This window comes from Lolium rigidum, chromosome 6, assembly GCF_022539505.1.
Source record: "Lolium rigidum isolate FL_2022 chromosome 6, APGP_CSIRO_Lrig_0.1, whole genome shotgun sequence".
Taxonomy (NCBI): Eukaryota; Viridiplantae; Streptophyta; class Magnoliopsida; order Poales; family Poaceae; genus Lolium; species Lolium rigidum.
In genome coordinates, this window is record NC_061513.1 from 268848966 (window position 1) to 268873346 (window position 24381).

Consider the following 24381-nt stretch of genomic DNA (forward strand, 5'->3'; position numbering starts at 1 on the left):
TTGCCAAAGACCAAAACTCGGAACAACAACTTTCTCTCAGGAACAGCAACTTTTTCTACAGAACAACACAACCAGCCGTAGCCAGCCCAAACAAAGAGGCCCTAAGGCGGTGACTCATTCCTCCGCTCGGTGGTGCCTGCCAATCTCCCATAATCCGTCGCCATGGTCCACAACGCCGCTACCCTTTTCCTCAATGCTTCTGATGCCTCGACCTCCCCCATGTTCCTCACAATGCACCACCGCTGGCGACCTCTTCCACTCGACGGCGCCCTTACTGCCTCGCACTGCCCAAGGCAGACCGCGCCTCCGCCTCTAGGCCTTCCCCATGATAGGCTCCTGCGCCTCCGCCGCTATGCTTTCCTCGTGACGGGCTCCCGCTCCTCTTCATGGTGTGGCGCCAGGGAAGAAGACCATCCCAAGTGCAGCATTGTCTCTGTCTTCATGGCAGAAGGCAGGGAGGAGCTCAGGCGGATTGGATGCAGTGTCCTGACCTGATGTGGCAGCAACTTCGTCGCTGGCCTTTAAAAAAAATTGTTCAAATGATTTGCTGAGTGTAATAGTTGGCAAACCCGCAGCTTTTGCGAAGTGTTACACTCAGGAAATCAAACTGACACGAGGCCGTCTACATCATCTGGATGTGAAGTTACTTTTCTTTGCCGAGTACTGCATTTTGTCACACGGCAAAGGCTTTACTCAGTGTCCACGAAAATACACTTGGCAAAGAAACTTTGCCGAAGTAGACTTTGCTCTAATGCCGGAAAATATGCAGCCTTCATGTTCAACAGATACATGAAGTAAGGTACAAGAAGCAGGTTAAACTCCTTATTAATGTTCAAAGAATTAAATTCCTAGTTCACATCTGCAAGCAATTTTTTTTTGTATTCTCAACATGCACCTGAAGAAAATGACAATAGTTCGTTTTATTATTTTCCAAACTCAGCCATGGACAAGATGAACATTACAACAGATAAAAAATTCAACACAAATTTAACGATGCTGAAGGATCTGTTATTTATATAACTCAAGGATTAACATGAGAATCGCATCTGATGTACATCATGATAACATATCAGCAAATATGGGAAAACTCAAAATTGGTTTAAAACTAGCTTCATCTTTCTAAGATCAAGTGTAATCCATGTGGGAGCCGGATAATCAGACCAAAGCTGAGGTGACACGATTTCCTCCCTCGTGTTATTGTACAGGTTGAGAATTCCTATATCACGGCGATTATTCTCAAATCCCTTTGTCCACAAAATGCTATCGTCGGTAAAGTATGCATGATTTGCCTTCAGACCTGGATATTCTTTGGCACTAAGATAAAGTGACTGATTATACCCAAGAAACAACACATGGTCACCCAAGCTCCTGACTTTCTCACGTCCTTTCCCTGCAATGCTGACATTATACATCCTAAATCTGCCAGTGTTCCAATAAACAAATGCTTCAGGCTCAGGTTCTAACTCATAATCTGAAAATACTCTCCCAACTTGCAGAAGATCGCCCCATGGAGCTTGTACAATGTACATGCTGCTACACTTCTCAACTTCGAACCTCCCCACTATCATCTTGCATGTCACCTTAGGGCCAGAGAGATCGAAGGCATGAATTTCTCCACCGGTGTTCGTAGCATATAACAGTCCATCTTTGTAGGTGCAGTCATCGAAGAAGGCGTGCGGCGGCAGCCAGGTCCAACTATCATCCCCGATCCTCGCAAAGGAGAGCTGCCGATGTGGGTTGTGGATGAGCACCACAATTAAGCTCTTAGTGGATGTGTCCAAAAGCACAAAGGCCTTGTGTTGGAGAAACTTCCGTAGCTCGTTGAGAGCAATGATTTCCGGGGGGCAGTGAACCTTTTCTGCAGTGTGCAATGAGCACTCGTACATGTGGAGAGCACCGGTGTCATCATAGATGGGCTTCACTTGTTCTATGGTGGTCACAGAAGGGAGGCCAATCTGCTCACCGGTAATCGGGTTGACGAGTTGCATCTCAGACCTCTCATCAACTGTAACTAGGAAGCCCAGGGATGATCCAATCACAAACCTGTCGCGGAGGAGTGGGCCGGTGAGAGGCAGCTTGTAAATCCTCTTCTCCGCGAGACTTTAGAGACATGCAATGTTCTTCCCAGCGTATTGACAAGTGTAGAGCAGACATGGCGTCTGGGCCTGTTCGTAATACTTCCCAAGGTTGAGTAGGCTGGTGTAGGCCGAAAGCCAGGAGGAGCACACAAAGCCTGCACGCGCGAGATCTAGGATCTGGAGGCGGGAAAATATGTCAAACAAGATGTCCTGAGGCAGCTCCGGCGACTGGCACGTCAGAATCGACATCGTAGGTAGATCATCAGTACGTTCTCCTTCCACGCAATCAGGCAGCTCCGGCAATTCGCCCGTCACAGTCGTCGCCATTGTTTGTGGATGATGAATATCTTCTTTCCCGAAATTTCTTCACGATTAAGTACTAAGAGGAAGTCTGCACATGTTAACAGATCGTGATCTTCAAACTTTGTGCAAATAATTCTAGGTCACCTCCGAGTTCTCCCACAGAAAAGATTAAAGGAAGAGCACTGACCGGCGGCCAGAAACACCAGGGGTGTCTTGGGAGGAGCAGCAGCAAACCGGAGAAGAGGGTGGCCGTCGTTCCGCGGCGAGCTGATGGGTCCGAACCGGGTTGACGACGAGTGCAGCGTGGGGACAACAAGGGGAGGTCGGAGGTGGAGATTTCGCGCGGCGGCCGGCCGCTGGGAAGGGAGAAGTCCTGGAGTTTTGAGCTTACGCGTACCCCTTCAGGTTGTTTGGGCTTGGCCCATCTGCTGGTTCTCCTTCTTTCGTTAGTTTCCTTAGTTTTTGTCCGTACGCTAAGCCCAGTTTAATGGGTCAGTTTTATGGAGTACTCCCTCCCTTCTGATTTACTCCCTCCTTCTCTTAGCTTAGGGCGTATAATTTTTTTCGTTTTTTGATCACAGCTTAAGGCGTGCATGGAGTAGAAACAACAACTTGTCAAATTTACCCCTCACTAGGCCTGGAAACAAGGAGCCAGCGCGGGTTGTGATTGGGTGTGCATGGCTGTAATTATCGTTAGTTGGATGTGCGTGGCTGGCTTTGAATTTAGGAGGTGCATGCAAGGAATCAGTGAGAGGGATATCAACCGTGCTAGCTATTTAATAGGGGCAGGACCGGCCGAAAACTAATTTGCATGCCTCTCCTTAACCGTGCTGGAATATTTACGCCCTAAGCTAAGAGAAGGAGGGAGTAGTTTATATTCTAGAAAAAATAAGACAAACTAGTATTGTATTTATTAGTACTACTTGATATGTGAACAACCAATCTAAACTAGTACATTGAAAACAACAACAACTAATAAAAAGAGCAAAACCATTTCATTTTTAGTGTTGTTGTTGACTAAAAGGTAGAATGTAGATTATTTCGGAACAAATTTTAGAACTAGAATGTAGAGTATTTCAGAACAAAGGGAGTATAAATTTTTGAAATTTGTACATGAAAGGAAGACAAATACAGTGCGCCACAAAAAAGTGAGTCTAGCTCACCTGGTTAGGGAAGTGGATGTACAACCTAGCCACCCAGGTTCAAGTCTCCAGGGACGCGAATTTTGGTTCTTATTATTTAAAAACAAAACTCCCACATCTCGGAATCACTTCATGAATGCACGGTACTTTTGTACTAGCCGATATATGCAAAAGTTTCCCGTGAGAGTCCCAATCGCTAGCTATTTCTGCCGCTTTTCTCTATTTTTTTGCGAATAGGACAGTGACATTAAAAAAACATTGAACAATACAAACAATACAAAACAGCCTAAGAAAAATGAAAATTAAAAAGAGATCCGTGAGAAACCCTTCATATTCAACCTCCAGACCATGTTGATGGTGCGCCGTCGCTCCTACCTGAGTCGGTCTGATGTTGTTGGTTGCGAACGGAAAGTCGCCGAACGGGTGAAAAAGACCACATCCGTCCGGAGACGAAGAAGCAGGATGAATTGCTGATGAAGTTTCTTGACGATCCGAAGATCCCCACAGCCAAACGAAATCCTCGAAGACCAAACTGCTTTTGACTATTTTATACATTTTAAACGAGCTACTCCGGAGCTATTAGCGTGCTTTGCGAGTCGAACCAAGTTTGAAATCTAAACTCAATTGTTAAACGACTTAAGTCGAGCTAACTCGCTAGTTGATTGAGCTTTAACGAGTCTACCCGCGCTAGCTTGGCTCGGCTCGAATTTCGAGTTGCCAAAGAGCAAAACTCGGAACAACAACTTTCTCTCAGCAACAACAACTTTTTCTACGGAGCAACACATCACAGCCAGCCGTAGCCAGCCCAAACAAAGAGGCCCTAAGGCGGTGACTCATTCCTCCGCTCGGTGGTGCCTGCCAATCCCCCATAATCCGTCGCCATGGTCCACAACGCCGCTACCCTTTTCCTCAATGCTTCTGATGCCTCGACCTCCCCCATGTTCCTCACAATGCACCACCGCTGGCGACCTCTTCCACTCGACGGCGCCCTTACTGCCTTGCACTGCCCAAGGCAGACCGCGCCTCCGCCTCTAGGCCTTCCCCATGATAGGCTCTCGCGCCTCCGCCGCTATGCTTTCCTCGTGACGGGCTCCCGCTCCTCTTCATGGTGTGGCGCCAGGGAAGAAGACCATCCCAAGTGCAGCATTGTCTCTGTCTTCATGGCAGAAGGCAGGGAGGAGCTCAGGCGGATTGGATGCAGTGTCCCGACTCGATGTGGCAGCAACTTCGTCGCTGGCCTTTAAAAAAAATTGTTCAAATGATTTGCCGAGTGTAATAGTTGGCAAACCCGCAGCTTTTGCGAAGTGTTACACTCAGGAAATCAAACCGACACGAGGCCGTCTACATCATCTGGATGTGAAGTTACTTTTCTTTGCCGAGTACTGCATTTTGTCACACGGCAAAGGCTTTACCCAGTGTCCACGAAAATACACTCGGCAAAGAAACTTTGCCGAAGTAGACTTTGCTCACAATGCTTTGCTGAGCTTTTTTTTTTGGCTTTTGCCGAGTCTCTTTGATACACGGTAAAGATTTTTTTTTCTCAAGTGATGTGTAGCCAAAAAGAATAACAAAAATGAATACTTTCACGCTAATGCCGGAAAATATGCAGCCTTCATGTTCAACAGATACATGAAGTAAGGTACAAGAAGCAGGTTAAACTCCTTATTAATGTTCAAAGAATTAAATTCCTAGTTCACATCTGCAAGCAATTTTTTTTTGTATTCTCAACATATGCACCTGAAGAAAATGACAATAGTTCGTTTTATTATTTTCCAAACTCAGCCATGGACAAGATGAACATTACAACAGATAAAAAATTCAACACAAATTTAACGATGCTGAAGGATCTGTTATTTATATAACTCAAGGATTAACATGAGAATCGCATCTGATGTACATCATGATAACATATCAGCAAATATGGGAAAACTCAAAATTGGTTTAAAACTAGCTTCATCTTTCTAAGATCAAGTGTAATCCATGTGGGAGCCGGATAATCAGACCAAAGCCGAGGTGACACGATTTCCTCCCTCGTGTTATTGTACAGGTTGAGAATTCCTATATCACGGCCATTATTCTCAAATCCCTTTGTCCACAAAATGCTATCGTCGGTAAAGTATGCATGATTTGCCTTCAGACCTGGATATTCTTTGGCACTAAGATAAAGCGACTGATTATACCCAAGAAACAACACATTGTCACCCAAGCTCCTGACTTTCTCACGTCCTTTCCCTGCAATGCTGACTTTATACATCCTAAATTTGCCAGTGTTCCAATAAACAAATGCTTCAGGCTCAGGTTCTAACTCATAATCTGAAAATGATCTCCCAACTTGCAGAAGATCGCCCCATGGAGCTTGTACAATGTACATGCTGCTACACTTCTCAACTTCGAACCTCCCCACTATCATCTTGCATGTCACCTTAGGGCCAGAGAGATCGAAGGCATGAATTTCTCCATGCGTGTTCGTAGCATATAACAGTCCATCTTTGTAGGTGCAGTCATCGAAGAAGGCGTGCGGCGGCAGCCAGGTCCAGCTATCATCCCCGATCCTCGCAAAGGAGAGCTGGCGATGTGGGTTGTGGATGAGCACCACAATTAAGCTCTTAGTGGATGTGTCCAAAAGCACAAAGGCCTTGTGTTGGAGAAACTTCCGCAGCTCGTCGAGAGCAACAATTTTTTGGGGGCAGAGAACCTTCTTTGCAGTGTGGAATGAGTACTCGTACATGTGGAGAGCACCGGTGCCATCATAGATGGGCTTCACTTGTTCTATGGTGGTCACCGAAGGGAGGCCAATCTGCTCACCGGTAATCGGATTGACGAGGTGCATCTCAGACCTCTCATCAACTGTAACTAGGAATCCCAGGGATGATCCAATCAGAAACCTGCCGCGGAGGAGTGGGCCTGTGAGAGGCAGCTTGTAAACCCTCTTCTCCGCGAGACTGTAGAGACGTGCAACGCAGCGTATTCACAAGTGTAGAGCAGGCATGGCGTCTGGGCCTGTTTGTAGTACTTCCCAAGGTTGAGTAGGCTGGTGTAGGCCGAACGCCAGGAGGAGCTCACAGAGCCCGCAGGCGCGAGATCAGGGATCTGGAGGCGGGAAAATATGTCAATCAAGATGTCCTGAGGCAGGTCCGGCGACTGGCACGTCACAGTCGCCATCGTATGTGGATTACTACGTTCTTCTTCCCCACAATAAGGCAGCTCCCGTGATTCTTCGCCGGTCACAGTCGCCATTGTTCGTGGATGAGTATCTTCTTTCCCGAAATTTCTTCACGATTAAGTACTAAGACGAAGTCTGCACATGATAACAGATCGTGATCTTCAAACTTTGTGCAAATAATTCTAGGTCACCTCCAAGTTCTCCCACAGAAAAGATTAAAGGAAGAGCACTGACCGGCGGCCAGAAACACCAGGGGTGTCTTGGGAGGAGCAGCAGCAAACCGGAGAAGAGGGTGGCCGTCGTTCCGCGGCGAGCTGATGGGTCCGAACCGGGTTGACGAATGACGATGAGTGCAGCGTGGGGACAACAAGGGGAGGTCGGAGGTGGAGATTTCGCGCGGCGGCCAGCCGCTGGGAAGGGGAGAAGTCCTGGAGTTTTGAGCTTACGCGTACCCCTTCCGGTTGTTTGGGCTTGGCCCATCTGCTGGTTCTCCTTCTTTCGTTAGTTTGTCCGTGCGCTAAGCCCAGTTTTATTTATACATGAAAAGCAAAACGAAAACAGTGCGTCACATCTCGGAATCACTTCAGGGATGCACGGTACTTTTGTCCTAGCCCATATATATAGGTGAGAGTCCCAATCGCTAGCTATTTCTGCCTTTTTTTTCTCTTTTTTTGCGAATAGCACAATGACATTAAAAAAATCGAACAATACAAATCAACCTAAGAAAAATGAAAATTAAAACGAGATCCTTGAGAAGCCCTTCATCTTCAACCTCCAGACCGTGTCGACGGCGCGCCGCCGCCGCCGCCGCTCCTCCCTAAGTCGGCCTGACGTTGTTGATTGCGAACGGAAGTCACCGAACGGGTCAAAAAGACCACATCCGTCCCGGAGACAAAGAAGTAGGATGAACTGAAGCTGAAGCTTCTTGAAAATCCGAAGATCCCTACAGCCAGACGAAATCCTCGAAGACCACACCACACACACAAGCTTCTCGATGTCGCCTTAGAGATGGGGTTGAAGCCGACGAGACATTATTGCACGAGGCGCTGCCACCACCACCTGAGCGTCGCCCCTACAAACAAAAATCCTAAAGACGGGGAAGGAAGTCCCAAAACAGGCAAACGGAGCCCCCACCCCCTGCCGCCGAAGAGAGCCGTGATCCGCCGCACCTCCATGGCCTGAAGGCCACAGAGGCGGCCAGATTGGAGGCAACCGCAGACGGGAGGAAGAGGAACCCTAATCGCCTGATGATCCCCTCACGGTCACGGGCGAAGGGGTACGGGTTCAACACACATATTTTTGCCACTTTTCTCATGGTCATGCTTGTCTGTAAAGAGAAGAGTTGTAATTGTACCTTTTATCTTTTTATAGTTGTTTGATAAAGACAAAGCAGCCAACTATAGCTACATGCAGCTACAAAAAACTCGTCTTACATTTTTTTATGTGAATGTTGCATTTGTACGCGGTACATCCAACGGTTTTTGCTAATTCGTTCAACATTCCATGAAACATATGTAATACTAGTGCAATCTCTCTATAAGATATGCATATAGATTATTATAGCACACTTACATCAGACATGTAGCAAAACACAATACCATATGTGATATCAGAAAATGCGGACCTCCACCATCACCAAGCTCGACGGTGACAAATCAGACTCGCCGAAGCAAGATCCAGCCATCTTAAAAGCCATCCTTCTTGGGTCCCGCATGTGAAGGCGCCCTCGAAGCCATGTAGAAATGGAGTAGGGTTGTGCAGGCAGTGGCGAATCCAATCCATCTTGCTAGTGTGGGCCAGACCTAACTTGGGTTGGAATTTTCTTATTTTCTATACAAGACATATGCTCTTATTTTCTATACAAGACATATGGGCTAGCCAAATCTTAGGGTGGGCCCGCCCCACCCTTCCACCCTGCTGGCTCCACCACTGTGTTCAGGGTGGAGGAGACAACGACTGAAGAAGGCGTCGGAGGGGAGATGTGGAGGAGGGCAGCAAGCACAGACTAGCCCCTCGAAGCCCAATTTCGCATCCAAGGTGCTCCACCCATGCTCATGGCGTGGAGGAATTGCCACCCTCCGATCTTTTCAAGCATGGGCGGATGGATGATGCCAACTTGCCATAATGGAACTCCCTCTGCCCTAAAGTAAGCTGCTCAATTTTTTTCTAGATACACATGTATCTATATAAATTGGAGGAGCTTATTTTGGGACGTAAATAGTAGTTCACCTTGATCCTTGCTTAAATCAAAACTTTTTTTTGTTGCGAAACAGCTTAAATCAAAACTATACTTGTGTTAAGAGTCCAAAAGAAAATCTACCCAAATTTCATACCTTTATTTATTTTGCAGGGAACCCTAATTGCATAGCTACACGAACATCGGGCGTGAAATAGACGGACACGCCGCACAGAGCCCATAAAATCCACGGCCCTGGGCTCGGTGAGAAACCCCACCGCAGATCAAATCCCCTAACCCAGACTCGACCGGCCGCCGAGACGAGATGTCCGCCATGGAGACCGACGCCGCCGACGTGAAGCCGCCGGTCGCCCCCGCCCCCGCCGCCGAGGGCTCCTCCGCCGCAGGGCCCTCCTCCTCCCGCAAGCCCACCAAGCGCTTCGAGATCAAGAAGTGGAACGCCGTCGCCCTCTGGGCATGGGGTACGCGCACAAATCCGACCGCCCGTCAATCCCTAACCCTAGTTTTCGATCCAGTCTGATGATCTTTTTTGCAGATATTGTGGTCGACAACTGCGCCATCTGCCGCAACCACATCATGGATCTATGTAAGCTCGCTTCCTTTTCTAGGTACTGTTTTTCGGGTTGGCGATCTGTGATTAGGGTTTCATCGATTTGATTCATTGGCTACAGGCATCGAGTGCCAGGCGAACCAGGCCAGCGCCACCAGCGAGGAGTGCACCGTCGCCTGGGGTACGATTCCGGCCACTCTAATCTAAGCCGTCACCTGATTTTTGTATGCTTCGTGTGCTATGTCTGCGTCTGCGTTATCTTTATAGGCTATATACTACCACACCACACTATTTGCGCTGTTGTAGAAGCTTGAGTTATAGCGTGGATGCTTCATTAGCGTTTGGTGCTTAATGGCCCCAGATTACACATAAGTAGCACTAATTAATGGTAATAAAGGGGATTGCTAAACTACACCAACGCGAAGGGCCTTGGGTGGCAAGACCAGACTCCGCAATGCACATTGGTTCCCGATAATATAATCTTATAAGAACATATAAATATGAAGTCGTCAAATCTATTACAGATGCTAGATGATGTGTATGTCTTTACTTAAGCAACATATAGATGCATCTTGTATTATATCTGCAAGGAACTATTCTTCCGTGCTATGCAATATGATGTTGTATATCGTATAACTGCTTGAAAAGGTATCATGTATGTACATCATTGAGTGAATAGAACACAATATCCATCTCTTCTCACCCTTCCTGTTGCAAACTGATACACCAATTTTGACCATTATGCTTGAGCCCTGAGCAACCATGAGGCCCTGTGCAGTTCTCTGAAAATAGAGACTTACTGATAATCTCAAATAAACTAGAATTTCTTTCTATGTGTACAACTTTTTTGGAGAGGCAGGGACCTTACCAGCTGTCCTTTTACCTTCTAATTTTCATGATATTTCCTTGTACTAGTACTCTAGTTCATATTTAGCTTGTGACTATGGATTAGTGTTGTTCTTGTTAGTGAAACATGATTGCAACCTCTTCTTCGCTCAAGTTACAGTTGTTTAGTGCCTCCCTTATGGAAAATGAAACTTCTGTGATTTTCTTGACTGTAGCTTGAACAATGATTAAACGCTCAAGTCAAAGTTGTATCCCCTCAGCCATTGCCTCTGAGTGTCTGTTCGTTGATTTGTTTTCTTTCTGAAAGGAATCTTGTGGGTATGACTATAGTAAGGCGTTCCTTTAATTTTGTTTGGATAATTACTTAATTAGCATCAACTCACGGAACAACCTTATTCTACTGATAAGCTCATCATGTACTATATAAGTCCACTCCTTTAAAACATAGGATACCAGGTATCATAAATGCAAAGAGGACATGATGCCAAATTGCCTGTTTACCTGTTGTAGAAGCATTAGTATCAGGTTACATCCTAAACTATTATATCATCTTCCTAAGGTATGCTAGTTATATTAATGTCTTATATTCACTCTGTCCACAAATAAGTGACCCAGATTTGTCTAGCATATCTAGAAAAATCCGAGTTACTTATGTGTGGATGGAGGGAGTGTCATATACCTGTTCATATCCATATTCTTCGTGTAACTTGCCTACCCTGATATAACCACTTATTGTAAAAATTTAGCCTGATATAACCACTTATTATAGAAATTTAGTTTACCCATATGTGCAACTGGAAATAATATACTGATGGTGGATTGAGAGACAAAACACATGGTAATCGCACGAATTGCTCCAGAATTGGTTTGTCATGTGTTTGCCCTTACAAATTTATAGACCTTGATGACCGTCTCTGCACTCATTGATGGACACACGACATGATCGGTAGTAGGCCCAGAACATAAATATTCTAGAATGTCCTGATTGAGTCGCTAATTGGGGCTCTAGTTAATTGCAACATTTGATTTTTGATAATGTTGAGATATTTTTTTGGGATAGGTGTACTATTTCGTGAGGTTAAATCTTAACTTTGTAAACAAATTTACTATAATAGCTTTATTCAAACTATGTTCTATTGGAAACTGAATTTAACCTAGCAAATTATTTGTTCTTAGCTTCACTGGATCTAACATGACTCTTGTTGTACTACAGGTGTCTGCAATCATGCTTTCCACTTCCACTGCATCAGTAGGTGGCTGAAGACTCGCCAAGTGTGCCCATTAGGTAACATCACATATTGTCTACAGTGTCTCCCTCAAAGCTTATCTTGTTGCCATCTTTGTACTGACCAACATATCCTCTCCGTTCTACCTTGCAGACAACAGCGAATGGGAATTCCAGAAATATGGCCACTAGACCCACCCTCTGCTTCTTGACTACTGCTGCATTGGAAGCTCAGGCCTATCTTATCTCAAACATCGCTGTGTTCAGCTACTTTAGAACATTTGCATCTACATTCATCCTTATCAACGGTCTGCACTTGTGTGATGATTTTGTATAAAGTATCTGTGTACCCGACTGTCAATTCTATCGTATTAATGGATTTCCTCATTTGCCTGTGATGTGTTACCGTTTCCTAAGTCGGTGCTTTTGGATGTTATACAATCTTTTTGGGCTTGTCAGGATAAGGATTCTATGTTGGGAATGTTGCATGAGCCAGTTAACTTTTGAGTAGATATGTTTAGCGTGGTATTATTATGCAAGGTATCAGATTCTGGCAATGCTTTTGATGTGCCACAAAAAGTTGCATGGCTTCTCCTGGAATTCAGATGGAATGTCTCAGGGTGGTTTTATGTTTCTTTTTGTCGGTGATTAGTGAAGAAAGTGTCGGTGCTTTATCTCCATTGCAACGATGAGGAGAATGTTTTGTGTGGGTCGGTTATCTTTGTGTGTTGATATGCTTTGTGTGGTTTTATATGCAAGGTATGCGATCCTGGTGAGTGCTTTTGATGTATTCTCTCTGTCCCAAATTAAGTGACTTAGATTTATCTTAATTTGCATGTTTATGGATGGATGATCAACATTAAAATCTTGTCAGTGTAATGTGGATCATGACGTGGAGAGCAAAATAGAAGGTCGCCCAGTGAAAATGTCGTTTGCTCAAGATTGACAAAAAAAAAGAGTGACACCTATGATTGACAAAATTACTGCAGGGATCCGTTTGATCCATCAAAATTTACATCGAATACTCATGACCTATTCATGCAAAGACATGATTTACAGTTCGAACACCTAAGATTCACAAAATGACTGCAGGGATACGTTTGATTCATACTCTTTCAAATCTTTTATCGATTGATCCATCAAAATTTACATGGAATAGTCATGACTTATTCATGCAAAGACATGATTTACATTTAGTTAGGCAACCTATGCCTGCCCTGTTGATAAATCGTGATCTAAGCTTCCCAATGACCCATTTTTTTTTACCAAAGGCCAGGGAGTAATGTACATCTTCTGTGCCCACCTACCCATATTTCATCATCTTCTAGACCTGCTGGACACCATGGTCATGGTGGTAGCTACGCAAGCTAGGTTCTGGTGAGAACTGTGTAAATGTCCCGCGTTCCAAATGGGGGCCTTATGCAAGCACTGGGCTCCGACCAGAGGATGCCTGCAGGCTTGCTGTGTACCTCCTCGCCCACTGGTCGTAATGTATGATCTCCTCCAGCGATGGGCTGGTCACTAGCTCGTTGCGATGCGCGTCACAGGTGAGCTCCACCACCTTAAAGATGTCCAGGTAGCTGATCCTGCAAAGACAGTAGAGGGAGAGAGATGATGACTTGTTTTTATGTCAATGTATGTAACAATTCAGATAACAGGCGGCTAAGATGCATCTTTGGAATGAAATAGTAGTGGGAACTGGGAAGAAAAATATCTACTAATGAACATCGTTGTTTGCTCTATGTCGATTTCATCTCTAAACTTTGGAGCAGCATGCTGCTACATGAAGTGATGAAATACTGTCAGCCATTTAATATGTTTTTTCAGGCAGAAAAGATAATGCTTATTCGACAGCACCAGTACCTACGGGGAACCAGTATGTCATTTCCACCTTCTGATGGCTACAGTATGGAACAAGCAACAACAGGTAGGTCCTACTTAAGCTACTCTATGTCAACCGGTTACGGAATCAAGATTCTGTATTGCTATTATAATCTAGAATGCATAGGTTATGTCACAAAGTGCTTGAGAATATCAGCTTTAAGGACACACGTTCTCCTCTCAACTCAAACTTCCAAAGCACAAGAGATGCACAGGTACTTTGGTTGATACCAAAGAACGCTGCTGTCAGCAGAACAGACACGGAGAACATAGTTGCGTAAACAAAATCAGAACATGGCATCCACTATGAAATACTTTGTCTAAAAGTGAAGAGGAAAAATAAGATGATAACATGTAGAAAGAATCATACTTTTCGTCGATGAACATCTCCACAGCCTTCTCATTAGCAGCACTCAGAACTCCTGTCATGGTGCCCCCAGCTCTCCCAGCCGCGTATGCAAGTTCCACTGATGGATATTTCACATGGTCAGGAGCTTTGAATGTCAGTGAGCCCAGCCTGCATTATCCAATTACAGTTAGCCCATCAAGTAAGCCTGAAATTCTCAGATGTTATTCCTGAACATAAATATTGATGGCAATATCAGTTAGGGGAAGTGCTTGTACTTGCAAAGATCCAGCCGGGGCCAAGTCACCTCAGAGCAATACACTCTGTCTGGCCAAGATAAGGTGTACAGGATTGGTAACCGCATATCTGGCCATCCCAGCTGAGCCAGGACAGATGAATCCTGAGGAAGTAGAACTTCATGAATAATTGGATAACACTGAGCCACAGAAACAACTTGACATATAATAATATATAGAGCTTTGTTTTTTAATAAATTTTTTTAGAGGATCTCAGAAGAATATAGACCTCAGATTGTACTCAGATGGTCCAATGCACAAAAACAGTACTACTAGCGAAAGCAAGAATAAATAATATGCACGACATCAGAATTATGTGTGAATGTATTACAATGTGCTTAAGAATACGCTTCTTAGAAGAAAAAAATAGAAAATGTGTAGGACGCACCTGGGTTTCAATCATAGAGTGTATGATAGACTGTGGGTGAATTACAATCTCAATGTCATCATATTCAGCACCAAACAAATAATGTGCTTCAATTACTTCTAACCCCTGCAAGAATCGAGTTACCACTTTAGTGTTCAGTACAAATATGCTAAAAATTGAACTTCAAAATATAAAATGAGGAATTCTAAGCACCTTGTTGAACAAAGTAGCAGAATCTACTGTGATTTTCTTCCCCATACTCCAGTTTGGGTGCTTCAAAGCATCGGCAACTTTTACATCTTTCAGCTTCTCAACTGGCCAGTCCCTGACATCATCAAATGGTATAAGATGGAGTTTCATGCTTCCAGAAGGGAAACATATATAATACATATGGCAACAGACTTTACCTGAAAGCACCACCAGATGCAGTGAGAATAACGCGACGAAGTGATCCTTCAGACAAGCCTTGTATGCACTAGGATAGGAGCAGCAAACTTAAATTCACCATATGGCACTAACAACAAATAGACCACAACAGCATAAATCGTACTGACACATTGTTACAAGTTTCACAGATAAAGCCGCCATTCTATTGTAGTTTGTTTCAACCCACTCAGCCTAACTATCCCAACCTTATGTACAATAAACTTGCCTCATGGTGAAACATAGCAACGAGCAATTGCTTATAATATGTACCTGAAATATTGCGGAGTGCTCGGAATCAGCAGGAAGTATTTTCACATTGTGCTTGTGGGCAAGAGGAAGCACAAAAGGACCACCTGCAATAAGTGTCTCTTTGTTCGCCAATGCTATATCTTTGCCAGCTTCAATTGCTGCAACTGTGGGCTGACAAAACAAAGAAAATATATGTATTGCAGTAAGTTACGTTGTGCCAGACTTGGTGGATATTTTAGTAGGCATCATAGTAACTTCAGAAAGCATGTACTTCTGATTTGTCTGCATCTAATTTACTTAGATGCAACCAAAGTGGAGGATAAGGTAGTGTTTTCAGAAAGTGCCAAGATAATATAAGATATTAATCAGTCTAAAAGCAGCGCCACTGACGCAGCATGATGGGCCTACTGATATGCAGTATCATAAAAGGAACCATGGACCAAGGTTCTAAAATAGTAAGAAATAAGAATAGGATATTGGTCACCACTACGGCACTATCAATTAGGTTGTTGCATATCTAATTTTCTTAATGCATCAACACTTTTAAAAAGAAAGGACAAAAAATGCAACATAAAAAACATAAATCACCTTCAGTCCTGCACAGCCTACTATGCCGGTAACAACTGTAGCTGCTTCTGGGTGGCGGGCAACCTATTATTGAAGGTTGGATATCTGTCAAATTTAATGCAAAACATTGATTCCTTACACATATAGGATCAGACAAAAGGTCTTACCTCTATGACACCTTGCTCCCCAGGAATAATTTCTGGCATCTCATCACAATCAGCTAAGGCTTCCTTTAGTTCATTAAGTAATGACTCATTTCTTACGGCAACCAGATTTGGTTTGAACCTTCTCACCTGATAAATTCGACAGTAACTTGCATCCAGTTAATACAACAACTAAATACATATTTTCGATTACAAATTTTAAAAATGGTGAAAATTAATAGTACCAAAAGATAATTATACCTGATCAGCAAGAAGGGTCACATTGGAGCCAGCGGCGAGAGCAACAACTCGGAATTTATCAGGATTCTCCGCAACTATGTCCAACGTCTTTTAGATATGCAAACATAATTGGAGAAACTGTTACCAGAGATAGTCATGCCAACTATATTTGCAAATTTAAGCCAACCACATCTTTTAAACAGATGCACCAAGTTCAAAAAATTCTCGAAATCTCAACAATCAATATTATCTGAACATCTAACATCAAAACGGGGCGGATTAAAAACTTCCATGCGTCCTATCATAGTCAGTGTACCTGTGTCCCTATGGAGCCAGTTGAACCAACAATTGAGATAGGCTTCGGACCATCCCACGTCTTCCTCCCAGGTTCAGCAACAGCTCGACCAGGCCAGGCCGGTGGTGGGCCCTGTTGCATTGAACAACATGTCCTTCTCAGTGAGGCTGCTCTCTTGTCCCTCCTTTGAAACGTAAAGTCCACTGCAATGAACACAAGTTAAAGTAGGATTAGAAAGCAACACCACTATGACGATCTATGCAAAATGTTGAAAAAAACTAGACAAGTTCTAGCGCTGAGCTAATTGCATCCATATCTTGAACATTTATGTTCTGTTTGGACAGCACTTTCTGATAGCCTAGAAGGAAAGCCACAGACAGCAGTACGAATTCCTGACCTGAACAATATCATATCGCTAGAAAGTAGTAGCTGGAATGGAATCTAGGCAGAATATATTCCAGGAACATCGGTAGATATTCCCCAGGGCCTGAATTAGCAAACGGCAAGATGATATCTCAGAATTTGATGCAGCCAGTTGATTGCAAAAGAGGCGATTCTGGACAGGTAGGTATTACAGTTGCCAACTGCCGAAAGAAAAGGTTGCATCGAATTCTGAAGTTTTGTGCCTTTCTTTTTTATCTCCAAGGAAGGAAGGAAGTAATTCTACTAACTTTTCTACGGGGACCGGGCAAATCCCGCCTTTTAAAAGACGTCGAGATCAAAGCAGTTAGAGGGCGGGCGTGCAACTTTACACTGACTATATTCTTCAGTTTCCATGCACTGTGAAAACGAAGAGCAGTCAGCAGAAACAGTTTGACGAAAAGCTCTATCGATTTTTCATCCTAACCCAATTTCAGTAATCCAAAAAGTGGTTGGAGACTAACAATACCGCGCGGCGAAATGGGTGTAATAAACTAATAATCTTCATGAGCAAGCAGAGTAAGTGCATCATCATCTTTGCACCATCACCAAAAATCTAGTCTAGAAGTGCAATTACCTCGTAACTGATGATTGCTTAATGTCAAGTATTCTACTTTTGAAATAAAAAGCTTCATGCCTAATAGTATTAAATTCAGTAGAGAAAAACAAACAAGAAGCCATCAGAATGGCAGGAGATTAGCAAGAACAGGAAACTTCCAGGGCAGGAACCAGAAAGAAACAAGAAACACTCACAACAGGAAAGAGAAAGGAAACAGGGTTACAGACGGAAGAGGGAGCTGAAGATCCAACCTTTGCGGTGGCGGAAAGAAGCTCCCCTGCTGCCGGAGTCGAGGAAGGAGGATGCTCCGGCGAGCTCCCCGGCGAAGGAGGCCTTGAGCGCCATCGCCGTCGTCGAGCGCTGTTGGTTCGCCGGGGACAATGGTCGTGGAGCGAGAGATATGAGGGAGAGAGGGGCAGAGGATAGTGGAGGTGGAGGTGGGAGACGATGGATGATGAGTTATATAATCACGGTGGAAAATTGTGTGGAGATAAGACGCGGAGGGCATCTGAGCCTCCTATGGACGCCAGTGCCCAACCCCCGATACTCTGCCTCTCCCTGCTCAGTTGAGAGTTTCTTTAATTGCAGAGCCGGCCCGGCCACGTCAGTACGTCACTGGTGGAGAGGCGACTGCCGGCGAGGGGTCCGGCCGTCCACGTCATCACCATCATCATGTTTAAAGTGTTTAAAGCACGGCTGCTCTTGGAGAGCAGCAGATCTGCGTGCAGATGTCCTACGGACACACACGTGCGCCCGCGCACGTCGGATCTACGAGGGTATAGTTGACGGTGCTAAACTCATTAAATAATCTCGAAAAACACTCATTTTATGTTCTACGTTTATATATGTATATCTTAGGTTGTTTATCAAATCAAAGCTTTGGCATCTAAGAATTTTTTTTTAAGAATGAGAAAAGACACATCTAATAGTGCCGAAATACTCTTGGCAATTGTGAATATGGATGTTCGGAACGATCTGCCTAATCCTGTCATAAACTCTATTATGATATGGCATAAACTAGTGACATAATACTACTCCAAGGGGCTCGTATATTTCTAAGAAATCTCTAGCCAACCTTTCCGCAAGAGGTTTCTCTTAACACCAATAAATTCTATTGATGCTAGAAGAAAGCGATAGCTCACCGAAAAGATCTTGGACGATTCACCAAAGCACGAAAGCCGATTAGAAAATGGATTCCTATTTAACGAGCGCCTAACCGCATGGATAAGCTCACATTAACCCGTCAATTCTAGATCCAATTCGAGATTTTTCTTGGTAAGTGTCGGGAAAACCTTGACCCCTCGTTATTTTTTTTTTGGTCATATCTTGTATTAAGAGTTAGTCTTCAAGGAGGCATCGTCGAAGTTGCCTGATCTAGCTGATGAGAGATCTCGTGTTTCCACGTACACACTTGTCTTGAGATAGTTATTTTCGGCAACCTTTCAATTTGCTAACAACTTCTCGGTAGCCGAATCTCTACGATTACACCGGAGAAGATGCCGAAGATAGATATGTTGACCTTGCTGCCCTTCTTTCGGTAACTGCCACACCTCGTTCTGTCTTCATTGATGGGAGAAAGAAGGATGTTGACTAGGTTCAGACACCATTGCAGCAGTCATCATACATGGATCGTATGTGTTGGATCAGACATCATTGATGAGCTTTCTGCCCTGGCCGCAAGCTCGTGTAATCGTAGAGCTCTGTATCAGCGCACACGCGCCATGTAAACCTAGTTTCAAGAAAAGACAACACAGCAGAGTGTCGTTGCATGGTCGGCCAAGTGGCATAGCACGGAGAGATGGTGTCGAGCGGCCACACACATTAAAAAAGTGGCCATCTGCCACCATCTTTCGTCCAGGGCTGGCCCATAGGGCAGGGTAGAGGGACGCTCGCCTCTGGGCCCTCAAGAGCTAGGGTCTCGGTTAAAGATGTCCTAAGCCGCAGCTTACTGTGCGTGCCTCTAACTCTCCTCTCACCCCGAAAAAATATTTTAACATTTACTCAGCTCATATAGTTTACAATAGTTCTAAGAAAATATAGAAGGCTCAAGCTGAAACTTACCGTACTTCTACTCTAATTGACCAAATGTAAATATTATTTAGTTTGTTATTACATTACCCTAATATGTATCTTGCGGAAAACTAATATTTTTTAAGTCTTTTGTGTGACTAAGTGATGAAGCTTGATGGAAATTGTTAAGGGGCCCAGAACACCAATCATGCTTAAAATTTATGTAATATTTAAAAATTTAGTATAAATAGATATCTTTAAGATTTTTTTAGATAGGGTGAACATGGCCCCTGCCCCAAGAAACCTTTGCCACTGTAAACAAGAGACCTTGCTGTCGTTTCCCTCTAGGGCTCCCTAAAATGCATGGACCGGCCCTGCTTTCGGCTCTGGTGCTATGCAGCTCGGCCGACAGTACAACCACACTTCGTCGGGGCGCTGACGCCGGCATCAAGCATCTACGGTCCTCCGCCTCTGACCTATGCTCCATTAGTATTGGACCACTGACATGTAGACCCGCCATATGTGGAACCCCGAGTGTCATTGACTCAAGGTCACTCGAAGTTACGGTTCATTATTATGATAGCGAGGTTTCTTTTTCTCATGCAAGTCCGTTGAGATGCTTTGACATTTGATGGAATTCAAAGTCACTGTGTATTTCCTCGCCGGCGAAACTGTTCTATGCCACGATGATGCTCTGACCTAGGAAGCCCGGGTGCTAGTTCTTGCAGGCAGATTCTCTATCAACTACGCACCGAAGAGTATTTTTTTCATGCTCACAGGAGAGTCAAAGCACATGTTGTTTGCTCGAGACACGATCGAGACCATGGCTATTTTCTCTTTTGATTTTTTTGACGTGATGGCTTTCAAGCTTCTACGGATGTCACGGTCGTGAGTATGTTGTGATCAGTCGTACTCGTGTCCACGTGTTTGAATCCCTACCGGCGAAAAGTCCCAGGCCACAACATGTGTCTTGAACCCAAAGACCATCAACCAGCAAAACATAATTTCGTTCGAGTCAAACGAGAAAATGGTTAGGACAGTCAGCACGAAGAGACACGAGTTGGAAACACCTCCTGCCGCTATGCACGTCTCTGTCAGTTAGCCGGTCGCTCATACGTAAGGTATCTTAGGCTCAACTTTTTTCAAACACTAAAAATGTATGTTTTGTGTTCAAAAAAAGAGAGTATGTTTTATGTTTTTGATTTGTTTAAATCGAGCAGTGAAAATAAAATCTGTTATCTCGTCACCTTTGTTGTTGGGTCGTGGGAGACCCAGAGGCTAGATGCATACCTTTTTGATATTATTTATGTATATAATAAAACATAATTTACATAGAGCGAATGAAGCGATACACACTTAAATAAAAACAAAATAAACTCTACCTGACTAGGGTTTGCGTCACTGACGCCTAATCCCCATCATCGAGGTCGACGAGGACCGACGGCTCCCACGACCTTGACTAGTATTGCGCCGGAGGTCCCGCGCTAGCGCCGGAGGAGCCGGCGCCGGCGAAGGCACAGAGCCCGAGTGCCCGGTGGCGTTGGGGTAACATGTGGCGTGGTATGTATCCCATGTGGATAGCGAGTCCCTCACATGTGGCCAGTTCCTCGATTGAGTGATGGCTAGCTTGAGGGTCTCCTCGTCGCTCGCTCGGGCGGTTGGACGGGGGTCGATCTCTCGCTTCATGGGCGTATCTTTTGGCGGTGATATAAACACCGCCGTCGTCGTCGCCACCACCATCATTGTGGCATGGCAGGTACTCGCCGTCGCCGTGTATGCGGCACGACGCCGTGGGTTGAACTCCATGACACGAACCTGTCCTAGGTGTACGCGTCCACCACGAATGCAGGGTCACTCTGTAGGTCATGTGGGAGGAGGGCACCCCGACGACGGATCTCATGGCGCCATTCTCGCCCTTCCCATGGCACGGGTGGCACCGGCACCCTTCATGAGTTCACGAGCCGGACTCGCGGGAAGGTTGACGCCGGTGCCACGTCACGGTCGTCCCCATCTCCCATTGGTGACGAGCCTCATCGACGGGGACGTATCGCTGGTTCCGCTTAGCGTGGCGGCCGCCTCTGCGGAAGGCCCCATCTCGTGGTCGTCCGGCCTTTCTTCCATGGCTAGGACTTACCCATCGAGCGCGTTTGTTTGGTGTGGGGAGTAGTGTCTCCCTTGGTTGCGGCAATGGCCCAGAGCGTTTGTGGGAAAATCGCCGGCACGGCAACACGCCTTAAAAAGGATGGGTGTAGCAGCCCAATCTAGGCAATGGCCCTCGTGGAATTGATGGTGGAGCGTAAGCCCAACGCTGACCACCGGTACTTTCACGCAAAAGGTGAAGTGGGCGGCATTAATAGTGCCACAGAAGGCCACAAGGTCACCCTGGCCCAAGAATGCGAAGCGGGTGCAGACGCTACCAACGAGGCCAAAGACGGCAGAGGGAGAATAACGCGCGGTTTGCGGCAAATCTGCACCGACAAATTTCTAGCCTAAATTTAGGTTTGGAATGGGTCGCTACAAAACGTATCGTGTCAAGCCGTTGGGTTGAGTTTTTCTCATCGTCCTGAGCGAAGGAGCCAGCCTACCTCGTGTCGGTGGAAATAGCCTAATGCTGTGTTTGGATGTCTAGAATTGCGCATGGAATCCAGAAATCTGAAATTTAAGGTCAATTTCTACCGTTTGGTGTGGCCTCGGAATTAAAACTTGGAAACTTACCGAAATTCCGAGGCACCTCCCGTCGCGTGCAAACCTCCCGCAAAACATTCTGAGCTCCCCCGCTCTGAATCGCGTGGAAACTGCTCCCCGCATACCCCTTCGTCGCTCCAGGCTCGCGAGAAACAGAGGCCGACTCGAGGAGACTCCCCGCGCCTTCGTCCCGAGCGAGCGGCTGGCGACCGACGGCGCCGGCGCTCAGGTCCGTCCCCTCCCCTTCTCCCCTGCCTCTCCTCCCCCTCCACGGTCTTCCTCCTCCACCTGCCCCGCCCTAGCCCCATTCTCCTACGTGATGGGATGGGATAAAATATGTTTACTTAACGATTAATAGAAAAGGATAAATATGCCATTAACACATCAGTTAATATGTAATTAACGGGTCCCTTTTCACTTCGTGGCGGAGGCCAGACCTAGCGGGGCCACCGCCTACCCGTGCCTAGCAAGGTCACCGCCCACACGTATTTAGCGAGGCCGTTTCCATCGACTTGGATGTCGTGCAGACGTAGCAAGCTCGCTGCTCGCCACACCATGGAGGCCGCCGCCGCCAAGCTAGGGAGCCACGTTGAAAATCAAGCCTGCCGCTCACCGCGCCCTGGAGGCCGCCGATGCCGAGCTGGGGAGTCGCACGGAAAAGCAAGCCCACCGCTCGCCCCGACATGGTGGCTGCCACCGCCGAGCTGGGGAGCCACACATATAACGGTGGCAGGTGCCTGAGTCGTGTCGACGACCATGGATTTTCAGTGCGGCTGGTGAGATTAGACATGAAATTCAAGGATCATATGATCCAGCCTTTCTCGAAATATTTGGCTTTTGGGATGAGATCGTCCATATTTTTCTCGGTCACGAACCAAACACACGTTTACCCCTTCAAGTTTGGTTGGGAGGGGGGACATTGAAGCACGCCCCATCGATTACATAGTCGGTACAGGACATTGAGTTCCATACGGAAAAGACTTAGCTACAGAACCTACCGACTAGGAAACATCAAGCCCGTACCACGATACACATCGGGTTACAGCCGTGAGCCCGTGACTAGCTAATTCTAACATCCTAGTACTAGTGTTGATTTGCACGTCGGCTTTGCATGCCATAAAATTGAGTCCGAGTCCCCTTCGAGTTAGGATAACGTACTGGCTATGCTATGTGCATATATAAGATGCGCCAGTCTGCTGTGCATCAATGCAAGACCGAGATATTGAGAAGAACAGAGGAGCGCGCGCGACAAGTGCCCTTGGACAAAGTTTCTGGCGCGAGTGTGTCCGTCTAATTTTACGTGATGGCCTGGGGCAAACCCAAACAGTGGCGGAAGAGGACGGTGGACAGCGACGACGAGGAGGAGAGGATGGAGCACAGCAAGGAGGAGGAGGAGCAGAGCATCGAGCACAGTGAGGAGGAGGAGGAGGAGATGATGGAAGAGAGCGACGACGAGGAGGGAGAGCGTGGGCCGCGTGGCTTACCGCGCCCGCCTGCTAGATGCGGACTCGGAGCCAGCCGCGGCCCGAGCAGAGATCGCGCCGTACATTGAGGACATCGACAGCTACATGCGGTACCTAGAGAAGTTGAGGAGGCCGACAGACTATATGCCGACGACGGGGGAAGTTAACCCTCTTGGAGAGCCATCCTAGTGGACTGGCTCGTGGAAGTGGCCGATGAATTCAATTTTCCAGCCGACACGCTTCACCTTGCGGTCTCATATGTGGACCGCTTCCTCTCGGTGGGCGCCATTGTCACCAGGCAGCTGCAGCTACTGGGTGCGGCTTCAATGCTTCTTGCTGCGAAATACGAAAGCGATGAATATGCACACAAGGCAAAAGATTACAGTTACATTAGTAACAACTTATACACCGAGCAGCAGGTGGTGAAGATGGAGGCTGACATACTGAATAAGCTCAAGTTTGAGATGGGGAGCCCCACTGCAAGAACTTTTCCTACGGAGATACGTAACTATTTGCCCTCGGGGCGATGTAAAAAAGCTGGAGTTCCTGTGTAGCTACCTTGCAGACTTAAGCTTGCTGGACTATGACTGCACAAAGTTCAAGCCATCGGTTGTTGCTGCCGCCTGCCTTTTTGTGGCCAGGTTCACAATCAACCCGAATAGCCGTCCTTGGAACCTGGTGCTGCAAAGAAAAGTGGGCTACATGGTCTCTGATCTCAGGTGTTGCATCTTGAAGATACACCGTTTGCAGTCCATCGGAACGTATCCATTCCTGAAAGAAACAGCCATCAAAGACAAGTATAGTCACTGCGAGCTTGAGTGTGTGTCAGCAATGGGTTCACCACGAGAAATCCCAGAGTACTTCCTCAAAGACATCGAAGACCACAAAAATACAGACAGTGAAAAGCGGAAGCAATGTCGCCACATTTAG

At 45.9% G+C, this 24381-nt stretch overlaps 2 protein-coding genes and 3 pseudogenes across 2 annotated transcripts; 2 read left to right on the forward strand and 3 right to left on the reverse strand.

Annotated features, from left to right (window-relative positions):
• Window positions 1-1088: 1088 nt before the first annotated feature.
• On the reverse strand, window positions 1089-2405 carry LOC124664107 (annotated as a pseudogene).
• Window positions 2406-5453: 3048 nt separating this feature from the next.
• LOC124664108 lies at window positions 5454-6760 on the reverse strand (annotated as a pseudogene).
• A 2391-nt stretch (window positions 6761-9151) lies between these two features.
• On the forward strand, window positions 9152-11902 carry LOC124661924 (RING-box protein 1a-like). Its single transcript, XM_047199810.1, has 5 exons — window positions 9152-9344; window positions 9419-9469; window positions 9555-9614; window positions 11493-11564; window positions 11659-11902. The coding sequence occupies exons 1-5, from the start codon at window positions 9188-9190 to the stop codon at window positions 11694-11696; spliced, it is 378 nt and encodes a 125-aa protein (XP_047055766.1). The 5' UTR covers window positions 9152-9187; the 3' UTR covers window positions 11697-11902.
• A 676-nt stretch (window positions 11903-12578) lies between these two features.
• On the reverse strand, window positions 12579-17685 carry LOC124659059 (1-deoxy-D-xylulose 5-phosphate reductoisomerase, chloroplastic-like). The gene is made up of 12 exons (XM_047197018.1): window positions 17545-17685; window positions 16336-16517; window positions 16041-16127; window positions 15804-15929; window positions 15658-15720; window positions 15091-15240; window positions 14802-14869; window positions 14608-14719; window positions 14416-14520; window positions 14010-14131; window positions 13756-13902; window positions 12579-13090 (listed from the first exon to the last, which is right to left on the reverse strand). The coding sequence occupies exons 1-12, from the start codon at window positions 17636-17638 to the stop codon at window positions 12922-12924; spliced, it is 1425 nt and encodes a 474-aa protein (XP_047052974.1). The 5' UTR covers window positions 17639-17685; the 3' UTR covers window positions 12579-12921.
• A 4935-nt stretch (window positions 17686-22620) lies between these two features.
• LOC124664109 lies at window positions 22621-24381 on the forward strand (annotated as a pseudogene).

Bases quoted from the DNA above. Each gene is read 5' to 3' on its own strand.
- LOC124661924 (XM_047199810.1), top strand. From the start codon at position 9,188: ATGTCCGCCATGGAGACCGACGCCGCCGACGTGAAGCCGCCGGTCGCC. The intron at 9,345-9,418 runs GTACGCGCACAA...TCTTTTTTGCAG, and splicing joins CGTCGCCCTCTGGGCATGGG to ATATTGTGGTCGACAACTGC. The intron at 11,565-11,658 runs GTAACATCACAT...TCTACCTTGCAG, and splicing joins TCGCCAAGTGTGCCCATTAG to ACAACAGCGAATGGGAATTC.
- LOC124659059 (XM_047197018.1), bottom strand. From the start codon at position 17,638: ATGGCGCTCAAGGCCTCCTTCGCCGGGGAGCTCGCCGGAGCATCCTCC. The intron at 15,930-16,040 runs GTATAATTATCT...CGAATTTATCAG, and splicing joins TGACCCTTCTTGCTGATCAG to GTGAGAAGGTTCAAACCAAA. The intron at 14,132-14,415 runs GTGCGTCCTACA...CTACTTCCTCAG, and splicing joins ACTCTATGATTGAAACCCAG to GATTCATCTGTCCTGGCTCA.